The following is a 15,815-nucleotide window of genomic DNA, read 5'->3' as shown; positions in this document are numbered from 1 at the left end:
TATGGATTTATCCAACCTGGTGAACAGGACAAATTTAAAAAAACCCTTGAAGGATATAATTACGCATGTTAAGTAGTATTAGAAATCCATTTCTCAGTGTAGTCTTCCTTCTCGCCAAATATTCATGTCCTAAACCATGTAGGAGCATAGTTTGAATTAAGGGTCTTTTGAGGTCTCACAAAAGTAAAAAAAAAATTCAGAACTAAAACTGAAAATCTAGGTCATCATGTTGACCTAAATACATCTGCGTATTTCATAATACCACAGATCAGATCTGATTCTAATTTTTCTGAGCTCTGAATTTTTTTCTTTAGGATCCAAAAATAAGGTAAATAAAGGGCTTGTGTTTCCAGTATATGGAAGTAATTACAGAATATAATTTTGCAAAAAGTGGTGTTACATTACACATGAAATATGTAATACCCCTTAGTTTAAAGCTCCAAGAACCTGGAAAAGATGTCTAGAGCAGTAAGAGTATTCTACATAGCAAAGAAAAACCTGCAGCTGGCCCGTGCCAGCCAACTCAAGCTCATGGGGCTTGGGTTGTGCAGCTCTATCATTGCCTTGTAGACTTCCAGGCTCAGGCTGGAGCCCGAGCTTTGGGAACCTCCCACCCTGCAGTGTTTAGAGCCGAAGCTCCAGCCCAAGCCTAGAAGTCTACACAGCAATAGAATCATAGGACTGGAAGGGACCTCAAGAGGTCTAGTCCAGTCCCCTGCACTCAAGACAGGACTATGTCTTATCTAGACCATCCCTGACAAGTATCCCTGCTCTTAAAAATCTCCATTGACGGAGATTTCACAACCACCCTGGGCAATTTATTCCAGTGCTTAACTACCCTGACGGTTACGAAGTTTTCCTAATGTCCAAACTAAACCACCCTTGTTGCAATTTAAGCCCATTGCTTCTTGTCCTATCCTCAGAGGTTAAAGAACAATTTTTCTCCCTCCTCCTCCTTTTATATACTTAAACTGTTATGTCCTCCCAAGTGTTCTCTTCTGCAGACTACACAAAGCCCAACTTTTTCAATCTTCCCTCATAGGTCATGTTTTCTAGACCTTTAATAATTTTTGTTGCTCTTCTCTGAATTTTCTCCAATTTATCCACACCCTTCCTGAACTGTGACGCCCAGAAGTGGACATAATACTCCAGTTGAAGCCTAATCAGCACGGAGTAGAGCAAAAGAACTACTTGCGTCTTGCTTACAACACTCCTGCTAATACATCCCAAAATGATGTTTGCCTTTTTTTTTTTTTTTTTTTTTTTTTTTTTTTTTGCAACAGCACTAGACTGTTGACTCATACAGTATTTCGTTTGTGACTCATTATGACCCCCAGATCCCTTTCCGCAGTACTCTTTCCTAGGCAGTAACTTCCCATTTTGTAAGTGTGCAACTGACTGTTCCTTCCTAAGTGAAGCACTTTGCATTTATCCTTATTAAATTTCACCCTAGTTATTTCAGACCATTTCTCCAGTTTGTCCAGATCATTTTGAATTTTAATCCTATCCTCCAAAGGACTGGTTCTCAACCAGGGGTAAGCAGAAGTCTTCCAGGGGGTGCATCAACTCATCTAGATATTTGCCTAGTTTTACAACAGGCTACATAAAAAGCACTACCCAAGTCAGCACAAACTAAAATTTCATACAGCCAATAACTTGTTTATACTGCTCTATATTCTATACACTGAAATGTAAATTCAATATTTATGTTCCAGTTGATTTATTTTATAATTATATGGTAAAAATGAGAAAGTAAGCAATTTTTCAGAAATAAACATACAAGTGTCACAGCATGGTATTTTGTAAGCAAGTAGTTTAAGTGAGGTGTAACTTGGGGGTACAGAAGACCACTCCTGAAAGGGGTACAATAGTCTCAAAAGGTTGAGAGCCACTGCTCCAAAGCACTTGCAACCCCTCCCAGCTTGGTATCATCCGCAAACTTTATAAGTGCACTCACTCTGCCATTATCTAAATTACTGATGAATATATTGAACAGAACTGGACCCAGAACTGATTCCCGCGGGACCCCACTTGATATGCCCTTCCAGATTGACTATGAACTACTGATAACTACTCTCTGGGAATGATTTTCCAACCAGTTATACACCCACCTTAGAATAGCTCCATCTAAGCTGAATTTCTCTAGTTTGTTTAGGAAACAGCCCCAAGACAAGTGAGGCTGAGCTGGCTGGCACGGGCCAGCCGCGAGTTTTTCTTTGCTGTATAGACATACTCTTAGTCTATAAATACCAACACTGTTCTTAGAAAATGGCTGGAGTTTTAGCTGTGTGCCTATATATAATTTAAAAAAAATGCAAAATAAAGGATTATTCTTGTCTGAAAAGTGCTTTGAAGTTTAAATTGATTGCAAGGCTAATCTTTACAGTTATAAAACCTTAACAGGTCTACCGCTTTAATAGTGATTTTAAAAGCAACTACATTTTCAACTTTCTTTACCAAAACAATTGCATTTCTAGACAAAATTACCTGGACCACGAATGTCTTATCCCCAAATCCTGGAGTCATTCCTAGAAGGCTCATATATGAAGCTTCATTGATGAAGTTTTCAATTCCATGGAAGAGACCACGACCAGTGGCAGAGATACGTCCGTGGATACCACCTTGGCTGATAGGTTTACCAGTGACACAAGCATGGGCATTAATATCCTGCAAGACAGTTTAGAATTCTATAAATTGCACCAATCTTTCCAAGAAGAAGATCAGTCAAACAACAGCTGAGGTATAATGTATACGTGAGCTTCAAACACATTAACAGATTTCTTTCCCTGATGTACTTACATTATAGCTTTTACTGACAGCAATAATGAAGATATGAATCACCTTTTTAAGCTTACCTCTCCAAACTCCCTTGCTCAGCTTACCATAAGCATCCTAGAAAAATTCTAGCCTGCCGTACAAAGCAGTGTAATTACATAACTACAGTACTTGAGATACTGTGCAATTTTCTGAAGTGTGATTTGCACAATTCAGCTCTATGCTTACATTAATTTACAGTGGTATGTTTATTTACAGTCATGTTCTAAGGATGAGGGGTCCAGATAGAAGCTGCCATCTGACTAGCCACAGAAAGGCAGTGAGTTACATGCCTTCTAGTGGTAAGTAATCACTCTACAATTGTGATAACCATCATTGTTCTTGACAAATTAATCCTTTAAAACAACATAAAAAGCTTAGACATATCCTATGGGCAGTTTAAAGGTGATTAAACAGTTTTAGTTTTAAACAGTCACAACAGGAAACGTGAATATAATTATCTGAAAGCATGCAATACAGGTGTACTAACAACTTTAGAAGTGAGTATACAATGATCTGGCTGAGATGCTATCATAAGAAATTTACCCCCCAAGTAACAGGTTTTATGTTATGAACTAGTCTTTCCTACTGTCTGAACAGAGGGGCCACAGTTGACCTCAAGAGGATAGCCTACAGTGCAAAGTCATGTGGAAAAATAGTAGATAAGTATCTTTTTCTACATGGCAATGCATTCACATGCCACCAAATCCCCATCTTTTATGCAGTCTAAAACTAAATAAAACTTCTATCTAGTTGCCTTACATGTGCTTGATACCCAAAATAAACCCTACTCCTTAAAACTCTGACAAAGATTAACATATAGGAGTCTCAGTATCCTTCATTTTCCAACAGTGAGGTCCATCTTATTAAAAACTTTATTCCAAAATCTAAATGCAAGTGTTTCCTTCAGAAAGTAGTCTGCTCCCTCTGGTGGTAAGTCAACTATAACCACTTACCAGGGATACGACCATCATGGCCAACTCAAAGTATTACCAGGTTTCCAGTCAGTTACATTTTAAAAATCTAAACTCATCACACAGAAGAAATAAGTAGTTTATGAGCATATAGCTGATGAACACAGCTTCTTTCCACAATTCCCTCCATCAGAGAGGCCAATGCCTTAGAAAATACAAGGGAATGGGGAAAGAAAGGAAAGAGTTGTACCAGCTCACTAATGTGAATTTCAGAGCCGAGAAGTTTAGTCATATTTCTTAATTCAGTGATCAAGAAACTTACTGTGGCTTTTCTGGACAAGTTAATATGGTACCCATTAAGGCATAATTGGTTTGGCAGGAAAGGCCCACTATTCTTAAAGCCATCCACATTCAGATAGCAATGTTGTTTAAATCGCTGCTTCAATATTTAGTATCAGTAGAAACTGCTGAGTGAGATTCCTAAAGATTAAAATCATCATCATGTTCCTATTACGCCTCTGGTGTTTAGGGCAGTGACAAAGCTCCTCCACTTGGGTCTGTTTCTGGCAAGTCTTTCAATGGTTTCCCAGCTATGCCCCAGGTTTTTCAGTTCGGTTTCCACAGCTCTTTGCCATGTTGTTTTCGCTTGCCTTCAGGTGTCCATCTTATTGCTACTCAGGTGATGGAATCAGTTTCCATCTGAAGCACATGACCGATCCATCTCCAACGCCTCCTGGCAATGATGGTGCTCAGATCCTTTTGGCTGCACTGTGTCAATAGATCTTGGTTTGAGGCATTAAATGGACATTCTTCTCATCCCTTGAAGACCTGGACTTTGCAGATGATGTCGCTCTCTTATCACATATCCAACACCATATACAAGAAAAAACAACTCGACTCAACACATTCAGTCGGCAAATTGGACTGAAAATCAACCGCAATAAGAGATATCATGACCTTTAATATTGCCTCGCCATCACCAGTACGGATAGAGGATTACGTTCTCACCAGTGAAGAAACAATCACATACTTGGGCAGCACCATTAGCCAGGATGGTGGAACAAGCCAGGAACACCTTCAGGAGCTTAAATACAGTCTGGAAATCAGCAAAATACAACACCAAAACCAAACTCAAGATTTATCAGAGCTGTGTACTGTCAACACTACTTTATAGTACGGAATGCTGGGGAATGAGAAAGTATGACATGTCCAAACGGTCTTCATTCCATACAATCCGCCTCAGAAAAATCCTCCATATCTTTTGGCCCAGAACAATCTCAAATCAAGATCTACTGAAACAGTGCACTCAAAGATTAAAATAGCACTGTTTAATTAAACAAATGAGCACAAGAATTTTATGGTAAATTTCAGTTAGAGGAAAAAAGACCCAGCATAAATAATTTTCAAGCTTTTTTTACAAATATTTATTATTGGTCATGTCAAAACTTGGTTAGTGGCCCTGCCAGACATCCCAACTTAAATAAAAAGCCCTCCCCTCCTTCTTAACCCTTCTCCCAAGCCTTTCCTGCCCTTGTGGCTCTTTTCTGTCAATTCTGAAGCAGGTTTCACTTTTCCCTATCCTCCACTTCTCTCAGCTGGCTTCTGCTTGCCAGGAAGAGGAAACCGAATCCTACTCACACAGCCCTGCAGATCCAAAGCAGCTGTGTATGTAGTCCATTGATTTGACGATGACGATTTCATGCTCTCTCGCTGTGGATTCTGGAGTGACTCTGAAGTCAAAAGCATGACGCGCACGCTCGTGAGCAGATTGGGCCGATAAAGTCATTGGTGAGCATCTTGGTAGCTATATCCGTAGCATGACTCTTTTCCCTTGCAGCTAAAAATCGATTAGATCTGTCCTGTTCAAAGACTTGAAAAGCTCGGAGCGTTGTGTGTTGCCATGCTGATCTATTTAACACAGCCTTCTCAAGATCATCCAGTTTTGTTGCACTGAAGTGTATGCTGTTCCTGATGCTGTCTTTGTAGCGCTTTCTGATGCGGCCTTGATTCCGGTGTCCTTATGCCAATTCTCCATAGAAATTTTTTCTGGGGGGTAGATATTAAGGCATCCTAAAGAGGTGTCCAACCCAGCATAGTTGGGCTTTTATTAGCATGGCCTCAATGCTTACAGCATTTGACTTTTGGAGAACCTCCAGGTTGGTAATTTTGTCCTGCCAGAGGATCCCCATAATGGTGCGCAGAGACTGCATATGGAAGGCCTCTAGCAGTTTGATATGCCATTTGTATGGTGTCCAGGTCTCACAGCCGTGAAGAGAGATGTGAGCACAAAAGAATTAAAGTTTTATTTTTGTTGAGAGGGTTATGTTGTGGGATTTCAGGACTTTGTTATCTAACTTTCCTAGTGACTGAAGCTCTCTGTATCCTCGTCAAGATCTCTTTGTCAAGAGATCCATCATGGGAGATGTTGGTGCCAAGATAGGTAAAACTGTCAACTTGCTTTAGTTGGTTTCCATTTATGGATATGCTAGGGGATATGACACAGAGCAATGAACAGAATTGGTGCAACACCAGTTTTCTCCAGGTTGATTGTGAGACCAAACAATTTTGATGCTTCAGCAAAGCGATCTCCGATGCACTGGAGATCTCCCTCTGTGTGTACCAGGAGGGCACAATCATCTGCAAAAAGTGCTTCTCTTATTAATAGTTCTGTTACTTTTGTTTTTGCTTTTGCTTTAAGTCTTATAAGACTGAAGACTGAGCCATCGTGACTGTATCTGATGTATATGCCTCTGAGCCCATCTGTAGCATGTTTGAGAACTTGGGTGAAGAAGAGGTTGAACAGTACAGGGGCAAGGACGCAGCCTTGTTTGACTCCAATTGAAATAGGAAAGGAGTCAGTGAGTTCGCCATTAAAAAAGTACCTGACCTCGCATCCCCTCAAGAAATAAACGAATGATCTTACCAGTTTTGGTGGGCAACCAAGTTTGCTAAGGATCATCCATAATCCTTCTCTATTGACTGTATCAAATGCTTTTGTCAGATTGATGAAAACACTGAACAGATTCATGTTTTGTTTGATACTTTTTTCTTGTATTTGCCTGATACTGAAAATCATGTCTGTGGTGCTATGACCAGGTCTGAATCTGCAGTGAGTCTCTGGGAGATTGGCTTCTGAGACAGGTGAAATCAGTCAGGTTCAGGAGGACACAAAGATTTTTCCAGCGACAGATTACCGTGGGATCTCTCTCTTGTTATCACAGACGATTTTGCTGCCTTTATTTTTAAATAAAGGCATAACTGTGGCATCTTTGAAGTCTTGTGGCATTTCTTTACTGTCCCAGATGTCGGTAAGGATCTTTTGGAGTGTTACCACCACTTTTGGACCCGCAGATTTATATATTTCTGCCGGTAGCTACCAAGAGTAAAAAGTCGTATCTTTCAACTTTAGTGACCAAAACTTAATGCAAAGTATGTCTGAGTAAGAAGGTGCCATGCTTAGATCTACATTTTGTAGTTATTGGTTTTTGTTTTTAACTCTAAATTAATCTTACTAAAGTTTGTCTGTATATAGCTTACACCTCTGCAGAAACTGGCAAAACAAGTTGGGTTTATGGAGTGGGAAAAGGAAGCGAGGAAACTCTCAGTGCTGTAGAGTTTACTATTTTCCTGTGCAGTGGTTCAGCTCTTTTTGATAAATGTTTATTTTTTCATTTAAGAATTACAAAGAAGATACTGCAAGAACCTTCCATAAATGGACAGATGGTATTGAAAAGTACAGAGAAAAACTTAATTTTTACAGCACACAAGTCTTAAGTTATTGCCTTGAGTTCTCAGGAGCACATAACTGACAGATTGTTGGGTTATAATGAAATATGTATTTTTGTACTTTAAGAATGTTTTACTGTGCTGGCAGTATACTATTTATAGTGTCTAGCTTTTAGTTTCCTTGAGGACTTGGATTTTGTAATTTATGAGAGGGCAATATATTATCATTTAGCAACCTGAACTACTTTTTGAAGCCAAGTATTCTTCTGGATTTTATTATTTTTTACAAAGTAAGTTTCATGCGTGCAGTACAAGTACAGGAAGTTATTCATAACACTTATTTCCATAGCTAACTCAAACAGGCAGAGTGCTGTGTAAGAGCAATCTACTTGACTGATTTATGAAATGATTCTAAGTCTTTCCCCACAGGGTTGTTATTTTCCCCCATGAATAATTGACGATGCTTGAGAGACTGGCCTGTTGGCTCTAGAATACCACACCCAATGTCAAAGATTACAACAACAAGTTGTAAATGCTTTGCCAAGAGGCACATGGTCTCGGGAAAACACAGTCATCCCTTAAACATGCATTCTATGCCGGAGATGAACAAGCAATAACAGGTTTATAGCACTATGAATGAAAGTATGAAATCAAAAATGATAAGCTATGCCCTAAAGAACTATTTTAAATGACTGCAGAAACCAAGAAAGGAAGATTTTTCATTCAGAAGTAGCAGAGGTTGAGCTAGTTATGAGATAGCACATTAAGCATTCTTTTCTATAGCTTCAAAGAGTATATTAGTATGCTGAGCACATCAGGGAAATTGTAAACCTGTACAAAATCTTTGAGATCCAGTGATGCATGCCCCCGAGGGGAAACTCAAGAGCTCAGAGGGCACAAACAGTACAGCCTTTTAAAAACCAGGCCAGGGATCGGCAACGTTTGGCACGTGGGCCGCCAGAGTTAGCCTCCTGGTGGGCCATGCCGGTTTGTTTACCTGCCACGTCTGCAGATTCGGCCGATCGCGACTGGCTGTGGTTCGCCGCTGCAGGCCAATGGGGGCTGCAGGAAGCTGTGGCCAGCACATCCCTCGTCCTGTGCCACTTCCCGCAGCCCCCATTGGCCTGGAGTGGCGAACCGCAGCCAGTGGGAGCAGCGATCAGCCGAACCCGCAAACGCAGCAAGTAAACAAACTGGCCCAGCCCGCCAGGGGGCTTACCCTGGCAGGCCGCATGCCAAACATTGTCGATCCCTGAACTAGACCAATAAAGCAGAACCTCAATGATACGAACACCAGAGTTACCAACTGACCAGTCAACCACACACCTCATTTGGAATTGGAAGTACGCAATCAGGCAGCAGCAGAGACCCCCCCCCCCCCCAAAAAAAATCCAATCAAACAAAGCATACACAGGACAGTACTGTGTTAAACAGAAATGAATAAAAAATAAAGAGAAATCATATTTTTTTCTACATAGTATAGTTTCAAAGCTGTATTAAATCAATGTTTAGTTGTAAACTTTTGAAAGAACTACCATAATGTTTTGTTCAAAGTTATGAACATTTGAGAGTTACAAACAACCTCAATTCCTGAGGTGTTCATAATTCTGAGGTTCTACTTTATTTTTTTTGTTTGGCTGGACTGTTTAAAGGACACACTTAAAGAGCCACCAATAAGTATCTTATATACACTCTGGTGCTGAAACATCAGAAAAAAAAAATTAATTTGAGTACTTGTCTAACCAACAATTATGTTTTCAGACAGTCAGAGCTAATCGCTAAAAAAATCTAACTATTGACTATGCAGGGACAAAGCAGGCTTGCACAATCATAAGCAGAATATCATCGTTAAGGGTGCGATTTAGTCACGGATGTCACGGAACCCGTGACTTCCAAAGACCTCTGATTTCAGCCAGCGCTGGCTGGAAGCTGCAGGGAGTTGGGGAGTAGCCCCACCGCTTCTGGCCACCAGGGGGGACCTCTGCCATCGCGGGCGGCAAGAGGGACCCTGGAGCTCCCAGCTGCTGTGAGAGGCAGGGGGGACCCCAGCAGATTGGAGCTTCCAGCCCCTCCTTCCCCCAGCTGCCCAGGCTACCCCATTTTGTCATGGGTATTTTTAGTAAAAGTCAAGGACAGGTCACGGGATTCCGTGAATTTTTCATTATTGCCCATGACCTGTGACTTTTATTAAAAATATCCATGATAAAAACTTAGCCTTAATCATAACAACTGGAAGGCACAAAATTCAAGTTTCTCTGCTTTTGCTTTGTGGGTATCCAAACACAAATTGTTCTCTTGCTCTATTCTAGTTTTGAAGTCTACATTAATTCTTTCCTTGGTAATCTGAAAACATCTTGATGCTTTTGTAGCACCTGTGGTATATAGAGGATTAACTGTGTGTGATCAACAGGGTATTAACACAATACACACAATTCAACAGTCGCAGTATTTCTCCAGCTTGACAGTGTCACTTCAACAGGCCCTGCAGTGATGTCTCAAACACTCAGGCACTTTAACAATTAAGACTAGCCATACATAATTGTCAATATATAGATGAACAATTTCAGAGAAATCACTGCAATAACGGATGCAAAAACCTGAGATACTGTGCTTTAAAGTCTTAATGAAGTTTTACCATTTATCAAACGTTTTTAAAGAGCTAAATATGTGGGCTTTGAACAGAAACACTATCTTTCTTCATTGTACAGAGATGGAGTATTTAATACAGTATTTAATTTAATACAGTATGTAACAAGTAGTGTTAAACTAACCAACTAGTTTAGCTAAATAGTCAAAAAGGACTGAAAGTCTGATTTTAAAACGCACGCCAATTCTGAATTTTGTCCGTCATTAATCACCCACCTTATTGTGCTTTCATATTGTTCTAGAACATTGTAAAATACAATAACTCCTCACTTAACTTTGTTATGTTCTTGAAAAATGCAACTAAGCGTAACGATATTAAGCAAATCCAATTTCCCCATAAGAATTAATGTAAATAGGAAGAGGTTAGGTTCCAGGTAAATTTTTTTTGCCAGACACAAGACATTATATACATATACAGTATATATTTTAAACAAGTGCTAATCAGAGGATTGTCTGGGGACCTGCTCATGAGCTCCCTGAGCTTGTCCTAAAACAACCGTGTTGATAGCAGGTGGGATATTTCCCAGAGACTCCCTTGCTGCTAAATGATGAACTAGCACTCGGCTGAGCCCTCAACACATTGTTGTTAATGTAGTCTCACACTCTACAAGGCAGCACCAAGGAGAGACACAGTAGTTGCAGGGCAGCGGCTGCAAACACTTCCCTGGGGAAACTGAATGTGATGATGAACCCACACTATCCCTCTGGAGCGCACCACTCCCTCCTCTGGATGGTGCATGCATGGCTGCACGGGGGGGGGGGGGGTGCGGAAGGGGGGAAGATGCGTGTGGTCAACTCCCGGCTTTACCCCAGGTCTGCCCACACCCCAGCCCTTCCCCTGAGCGCATCCTTACTCCTGCCCCCCAGAGCCCCTGCACACCCACAAAACATCTGATTGCTGCGGGGGGAGGCACCGGGAGGGAAGGGGAAGGCTGCGCTTTGCGTCCTCCCTCCTCCCCTTCAGAGCCTCATGAACACCCATGAAACAGCTGATTGCTGCAGATGGGAGGGGGGAGTTGCTGATCCGTGGGGCTGCCGGGGGCGGGAGGCACTGGGGAGAGGAACTGGAAGGGAGCTGATGGGAGGCTGCTGACCCACCCTGGTTCCAAGACCCCACGGCCAAACAACGTTATAAGGCAACATTGTGCAACTTTAAATGAGTATGTTCTCTAATAGGTCAGGGATGTAATAACGAAACAATGTTAACCGGGACGACATTAAGCATGGTGAGAGTTACCAGGGGCTAACGACCATCTCCCTGAAAACTTGTTTGCGGGTCTTTATTTTTAAATACTGCTGTGAAAAAAGAGGACATTGGACCAACGGTTTAATGCAGTTTGAATATGACCATACTATTTATTCCATTATATGCAACACATGAAAACATGTCAAATGACTGCTGAAGCTGCTTTTTTTTTGGAAATTGGTCATATCAACTAAACTTTACATTGTGATGTCTGAAGAGGAAGTCTTCATACTCTTTTTTCATAAACATGACCTAAAACCCCATGATTAAAGTGCTATAGTTACATACACAATTAAATAAAATTAGAGGACTAGTCAACAAGGCAATGAATCTCTGGCATAATGTTGGCTGGGTTTCCGCAAAGAGCAAGGAAGCTTTTACTTTGAAGCATTTGCTCAGAACTTACATAGTGTCCTATGGTATTGGCGTAGGTATCTGCAATCCAGGACATCTCCCTCTCACCTGTGCTCATATCGGGGGCAGGCACATCAATACCAGGCCCTATTAGCAAGAGTAAAAACAAGTATCAAGGATTAAATACAAATATTTATCTTCAAATTCTCTATCTCCTCTGCTTGGTGTGACAGCTGGGATTGGTTGAGATGACCTAATTTCATATTTAAAACCTCAGTTATTCAAGGAAGAACAGACCATACTTTTAACAACAATGGATTTTAGACACCATATCTTGTTTTAGTAACCTGGCAAAACCCCTTTAAGCTATTGAAATCATTGACTATCTGGTCCACATTTTATTTAATCAAAAATGTAGTTCGTGATAAAATAATACATTAAAAGGTGTGTTTGTGCTTTTGCTTTATTTATCTAGCATATTTCATGTAGACCACAGTAGAAAGGAAGGAGAGAAAAAGCTACACATATACAACTTATACTTGGCATAACTACACTTGATTTTAAATGTAAAAGCCCTACACTTCAGTTTCATTCTTCTTTACATCAATGTTCTGAGTTTGGGTACATTTTCTTGCATGCAAATACTTGACAGGTTGTTCTAGATACTGCTGTCTAGTTTATTGATACTCATTTCTTATCCATTATATCAGAGGTAACCGCTTAAAAATGGAAGAGGCAAGGTATCTTTCATGAAGAACATTCCTGGAGGCATCTTCATGTACCACCCTACCAGTAATTTTATGTACTCTTCTGGGTAACTGCTTATGGACTGTGCTAAGCCAAACTATTTGAAATAAACAAGCTCTAGATATCCTTGGCAAGAATTTAAACAAACCAAGCCCCCTTTTAATTTTCCAAAATTTCAAACAAATTACACAGCATCTCATAAAAAAAATTAAAAAAAAAAAATAAATCAATAAAGACTTTCTATCTAACCATTTCAATTGTCAATGCAGCTTAGCTACCACTAAGTACAATACACAAATCATTTATCATTTTGATAAATATATTTGTATGGACGCTGACAGACTCTCATGCATCCTAGAAAAAAAACATACTTCTGCCCATGTAGACAGCAATAAAATGGAAGATACATGAATATGCTTGTTGGGACATCTATTGGGACTTTGTTTTCTTAAGAGATCAGGAATGAAAGAAAAACCTTGCCTTATTCCTCTCCTGCTCCTATGAAACCAAGAGCTCTTTGCCTGCAAGTGTTCCAGCATCAGTTCAACTGGGAACTCTCTTCAAGTAGATAGGCTTAGTTGTTCAAAGAGATTGAATGAAATGGGTCACCTATAAATGTCCCCACACAGGTTATGGGTTCGTTTCATTTCTTTTGAAACCATCTCTGTGGTTGCTATGGGTTGGATCTTTCATTTCCTTCCTCTGATATCAGCCAAAAGCCTTGATTTTGAAACTACAGGAAACAGGGTAGTAGTGAACAGTTCAATCTAAAAGACCATACATAACCAACCATATTTCAAGTGTGACAAATTATGTGTTCTGAGCTAACCATAAAATAAGCATAGTGCTACACTTATCACCTAAACTGTTTTAAACTTCCATAGAAAGTGTACTGCAACTTGAGAGCAAACAGGAAATTTAATTCTTTCTAAATGGCAATGTCATTACCTTAATATGTACAAGGCAGAATTGGCATAAATCCTTTATTGCTAGGTACTCAGCAATTTGACATTAGCTGAAGCATGTTTGCATCACAGAGCCTACATCATACTAAAGATACCAAACACCTTCTTAAAAGCATAAATTCAAATAACGATGTGCATCAATCTCACATTAGACCAGAAGAGGTTAATAAAAGCCTGTAAGCTTAATTTGCCTTTCCCTGCTACACCTACAGAAGATATCAAGCATGGAGGGAGAAGTTAAAAGGGCTGAACCCAGTTCAGTTGGAAGCTGACCAGGAAGGAGAGCAGATGGCTGGCCTATCAGAGAATTCTGCAGCGAGAGAACTGGATTTGGACTGTTGGCAGGCAGAGCCCCCCTGAAGGTAGGCCTGTAACAGGGATCTCAAGACAGTTGGGAAGGTAAATGGGAGCAAGTGAGTCCCCTCAGAATTCTCTATTCTGCAGAAGGGGCTGCAGGAAGACTCCTGCAAAGTCATGACTGCCCTGTCAGGGAACCAGAGAGAACTCCTACAGCAGAACCAGGTGGGTGGCAGAAAGCACTAAAAAGCTCTGCAGTGAGCCAATGGAAGAGGCTTAGAAACAGAGGCACTGATACACTGTGAACCCAGGAAGAGGCTATGGCCAATACCCAAGACAAGGCAAATAGGAAGTGGTGCAGGGATATAGCAAGGCATCTGTATAGTCAGGCCCTGATTGCTTAGAAGAGTCCCTGGATCAGAATCCATTGGAGAGGGAGGGCCAGAGTTCCCCCACCTACTGAGGAAGGTGGAACAGAAACCCCTTTACCCTGGTCAGGACTATTGAAACCCCCCGATATCCAGAGTAAAGATCAACAAGTCCTGAGTTGGACTGAAGGCCCAATGTGAGATTGATGAACTATTGTCTTACTCTGCACTACATCTGACCCCATCAGAGGCCAAGTCTCAAGAAGTGTATCACAACAGGGCTGGAGCAGCATGTTTACAGAATACTATTTAGTCTATATTGCTAACACACATGAAATTAGATTCCCAAGTTACAAGTTTACTAGTATCAGGGGCATAGCCACAGGTGAGCCATGGCCTACCCTCTTAACATCTAGTCCCACCCAAATCTGAGCGAGGATGTAGTGCTGCCACAGTGGCCCGAAGCGTCACTTGGGCACCTGAAATTCAGGATGGAGCTATGCGCCCACCCTTCAGAAAACTACACTTCGGCAGCTCTGCCTGGCCATTTTCTGAGCCGTCTCACGCGTGTGCCCAGCTCGGCAGGTGAAGCCCTGTGTCAGGGGGCGCCAGAGCTAGAAAGAGGGCATGGCGTAGGGGGAGAAGCTGAGCTAGCACAGAGTCATTGCTCGTCCATCCAAAAGTCAGGGCCCACCCAAATTTCCACTCCTAGCTATGCCACTGACTAGTATCACTGTACTTACATACCAATAAATCCCTTCTTTGCCAGCTCCATAGTAAATCTTCTTGTGATCTTTTCCAATTCATTATCCTATTAAGAAAATATAGGAGTCACCAGGATTTGGTATAAGTGTTAAAAGTCAACCTAAAATTTCCCACAAACATCATAGTTTTTTTTTTTTTTAAATAAAAAGCTGTTCATGCGTTTACACATTGATTTCCATAGTGTCTGCCTGGTAACTCCCTTTTTTTGTACGGTCAGTATAGTAGGTGAATTGCCTAGGGAGGTCTCATTTTCTTTATGTATATTTTCAATTATTCAAAAGAAATCATGAATGCATCAGGGAAACACAGGTAAGGACACTGTTTGGTCAAATATTTCAGTGTTTAAGAAAAAAATTGTAAAAACCATTTTCCTAGCAAACAAATGTAATATAAATTAGATGTATAGTAGATGACAGCAATCAGTCCTGATTATTGCATAATTAACGCAAAGTTTCAGTAATTCATACAAATATTAAGTTTATTTGAACTTTGACATTTCATGTAGTGGCTATTCTAGTTCTAACACATCTGATTACTGGAAAACATGGCTGCAATTGGCTCACTTTAAAAACTAGTATGCAAATCACCTACATTATATAATACTTAAGACTTTAAAAATGTGTCAACCTCATTGCTAAAGAAATTTATGGTACACTAAGTGCAAAATTATTCTGAGAAAAAAGGTAATGTTTGGGATTAAGCTTTCTGCATGAATAGCATCATTTAAAAAAAAAATCTAGGCTGCAGACTAGTTGCATTGCCTTTAAATTTCAGGAAAAGACTTTGCAAATTAAATGATATAAGAGTACTTGACCTTTTACACAGGGAGTTCTTAAATATCAAAATTGTTTTTGATACATCTTTGCCTGCCAGTTGTACACAGTGTATTCCTGGGGGAATTCTGCACCAAAAAATTAAAAGTTCTGCTAAATTCTGAAATTTTATTGGTCAAAAAAAACACAGTATAATCACT

The 15,815-nt window shown here is 40.4% G+C and overlaps 1 protein-coding gene across 1 annotated transcript in view; it reads right to left on the bottom strand.

The window, feature by feature from the left end:
- The window catches only part of GLUD1 (glutamate dehydrogenase 1), a 50,231-nt gene that overhangs the window by 12,647 nt on the left and 21,769 nt on the right, over positions 1-15,815 (bottom strand). Inside the window, exons 4-6 of the mRNA XM_054035406.1 lie at positions 14,825-14,888; positions 11,753-11,847; positions 2,488-2,667 (exon numbers count right to left, since the gene is read on the bottom strand). Of these exons, the coding sequence (XP_053891381.1) occupies positions 2,488-2,667; positions 11,753-11,847; positions 14,825-14,888 (339 nt within the window). The remainder of the gene's footprint in view (positions 1-2,487; positions 2,668-11,752; positions 11,848-14,824; positions 14,889-15,815) is intronic.

The sequence above is a fragment of the Malaclemys terrapin genome, chromosome 7 (genome assembly GCF_027887155.1).
Source record: "Malaclemys terrapin pileata isolate rMalTer1 chromosome 7, rMalTer1.hap1, whole genome shotgun sequence".
NCBI classification, from domain to species: Eukaryota; Metazoa; Chordata; order Testudines; family Emydidae; genus Malaclemys; species Malaclemys terrapin.
Note: the sequence above shows the minus strand (reverse complement) of the source record. Positions and strands in the feature narration are given on the sequence as shown.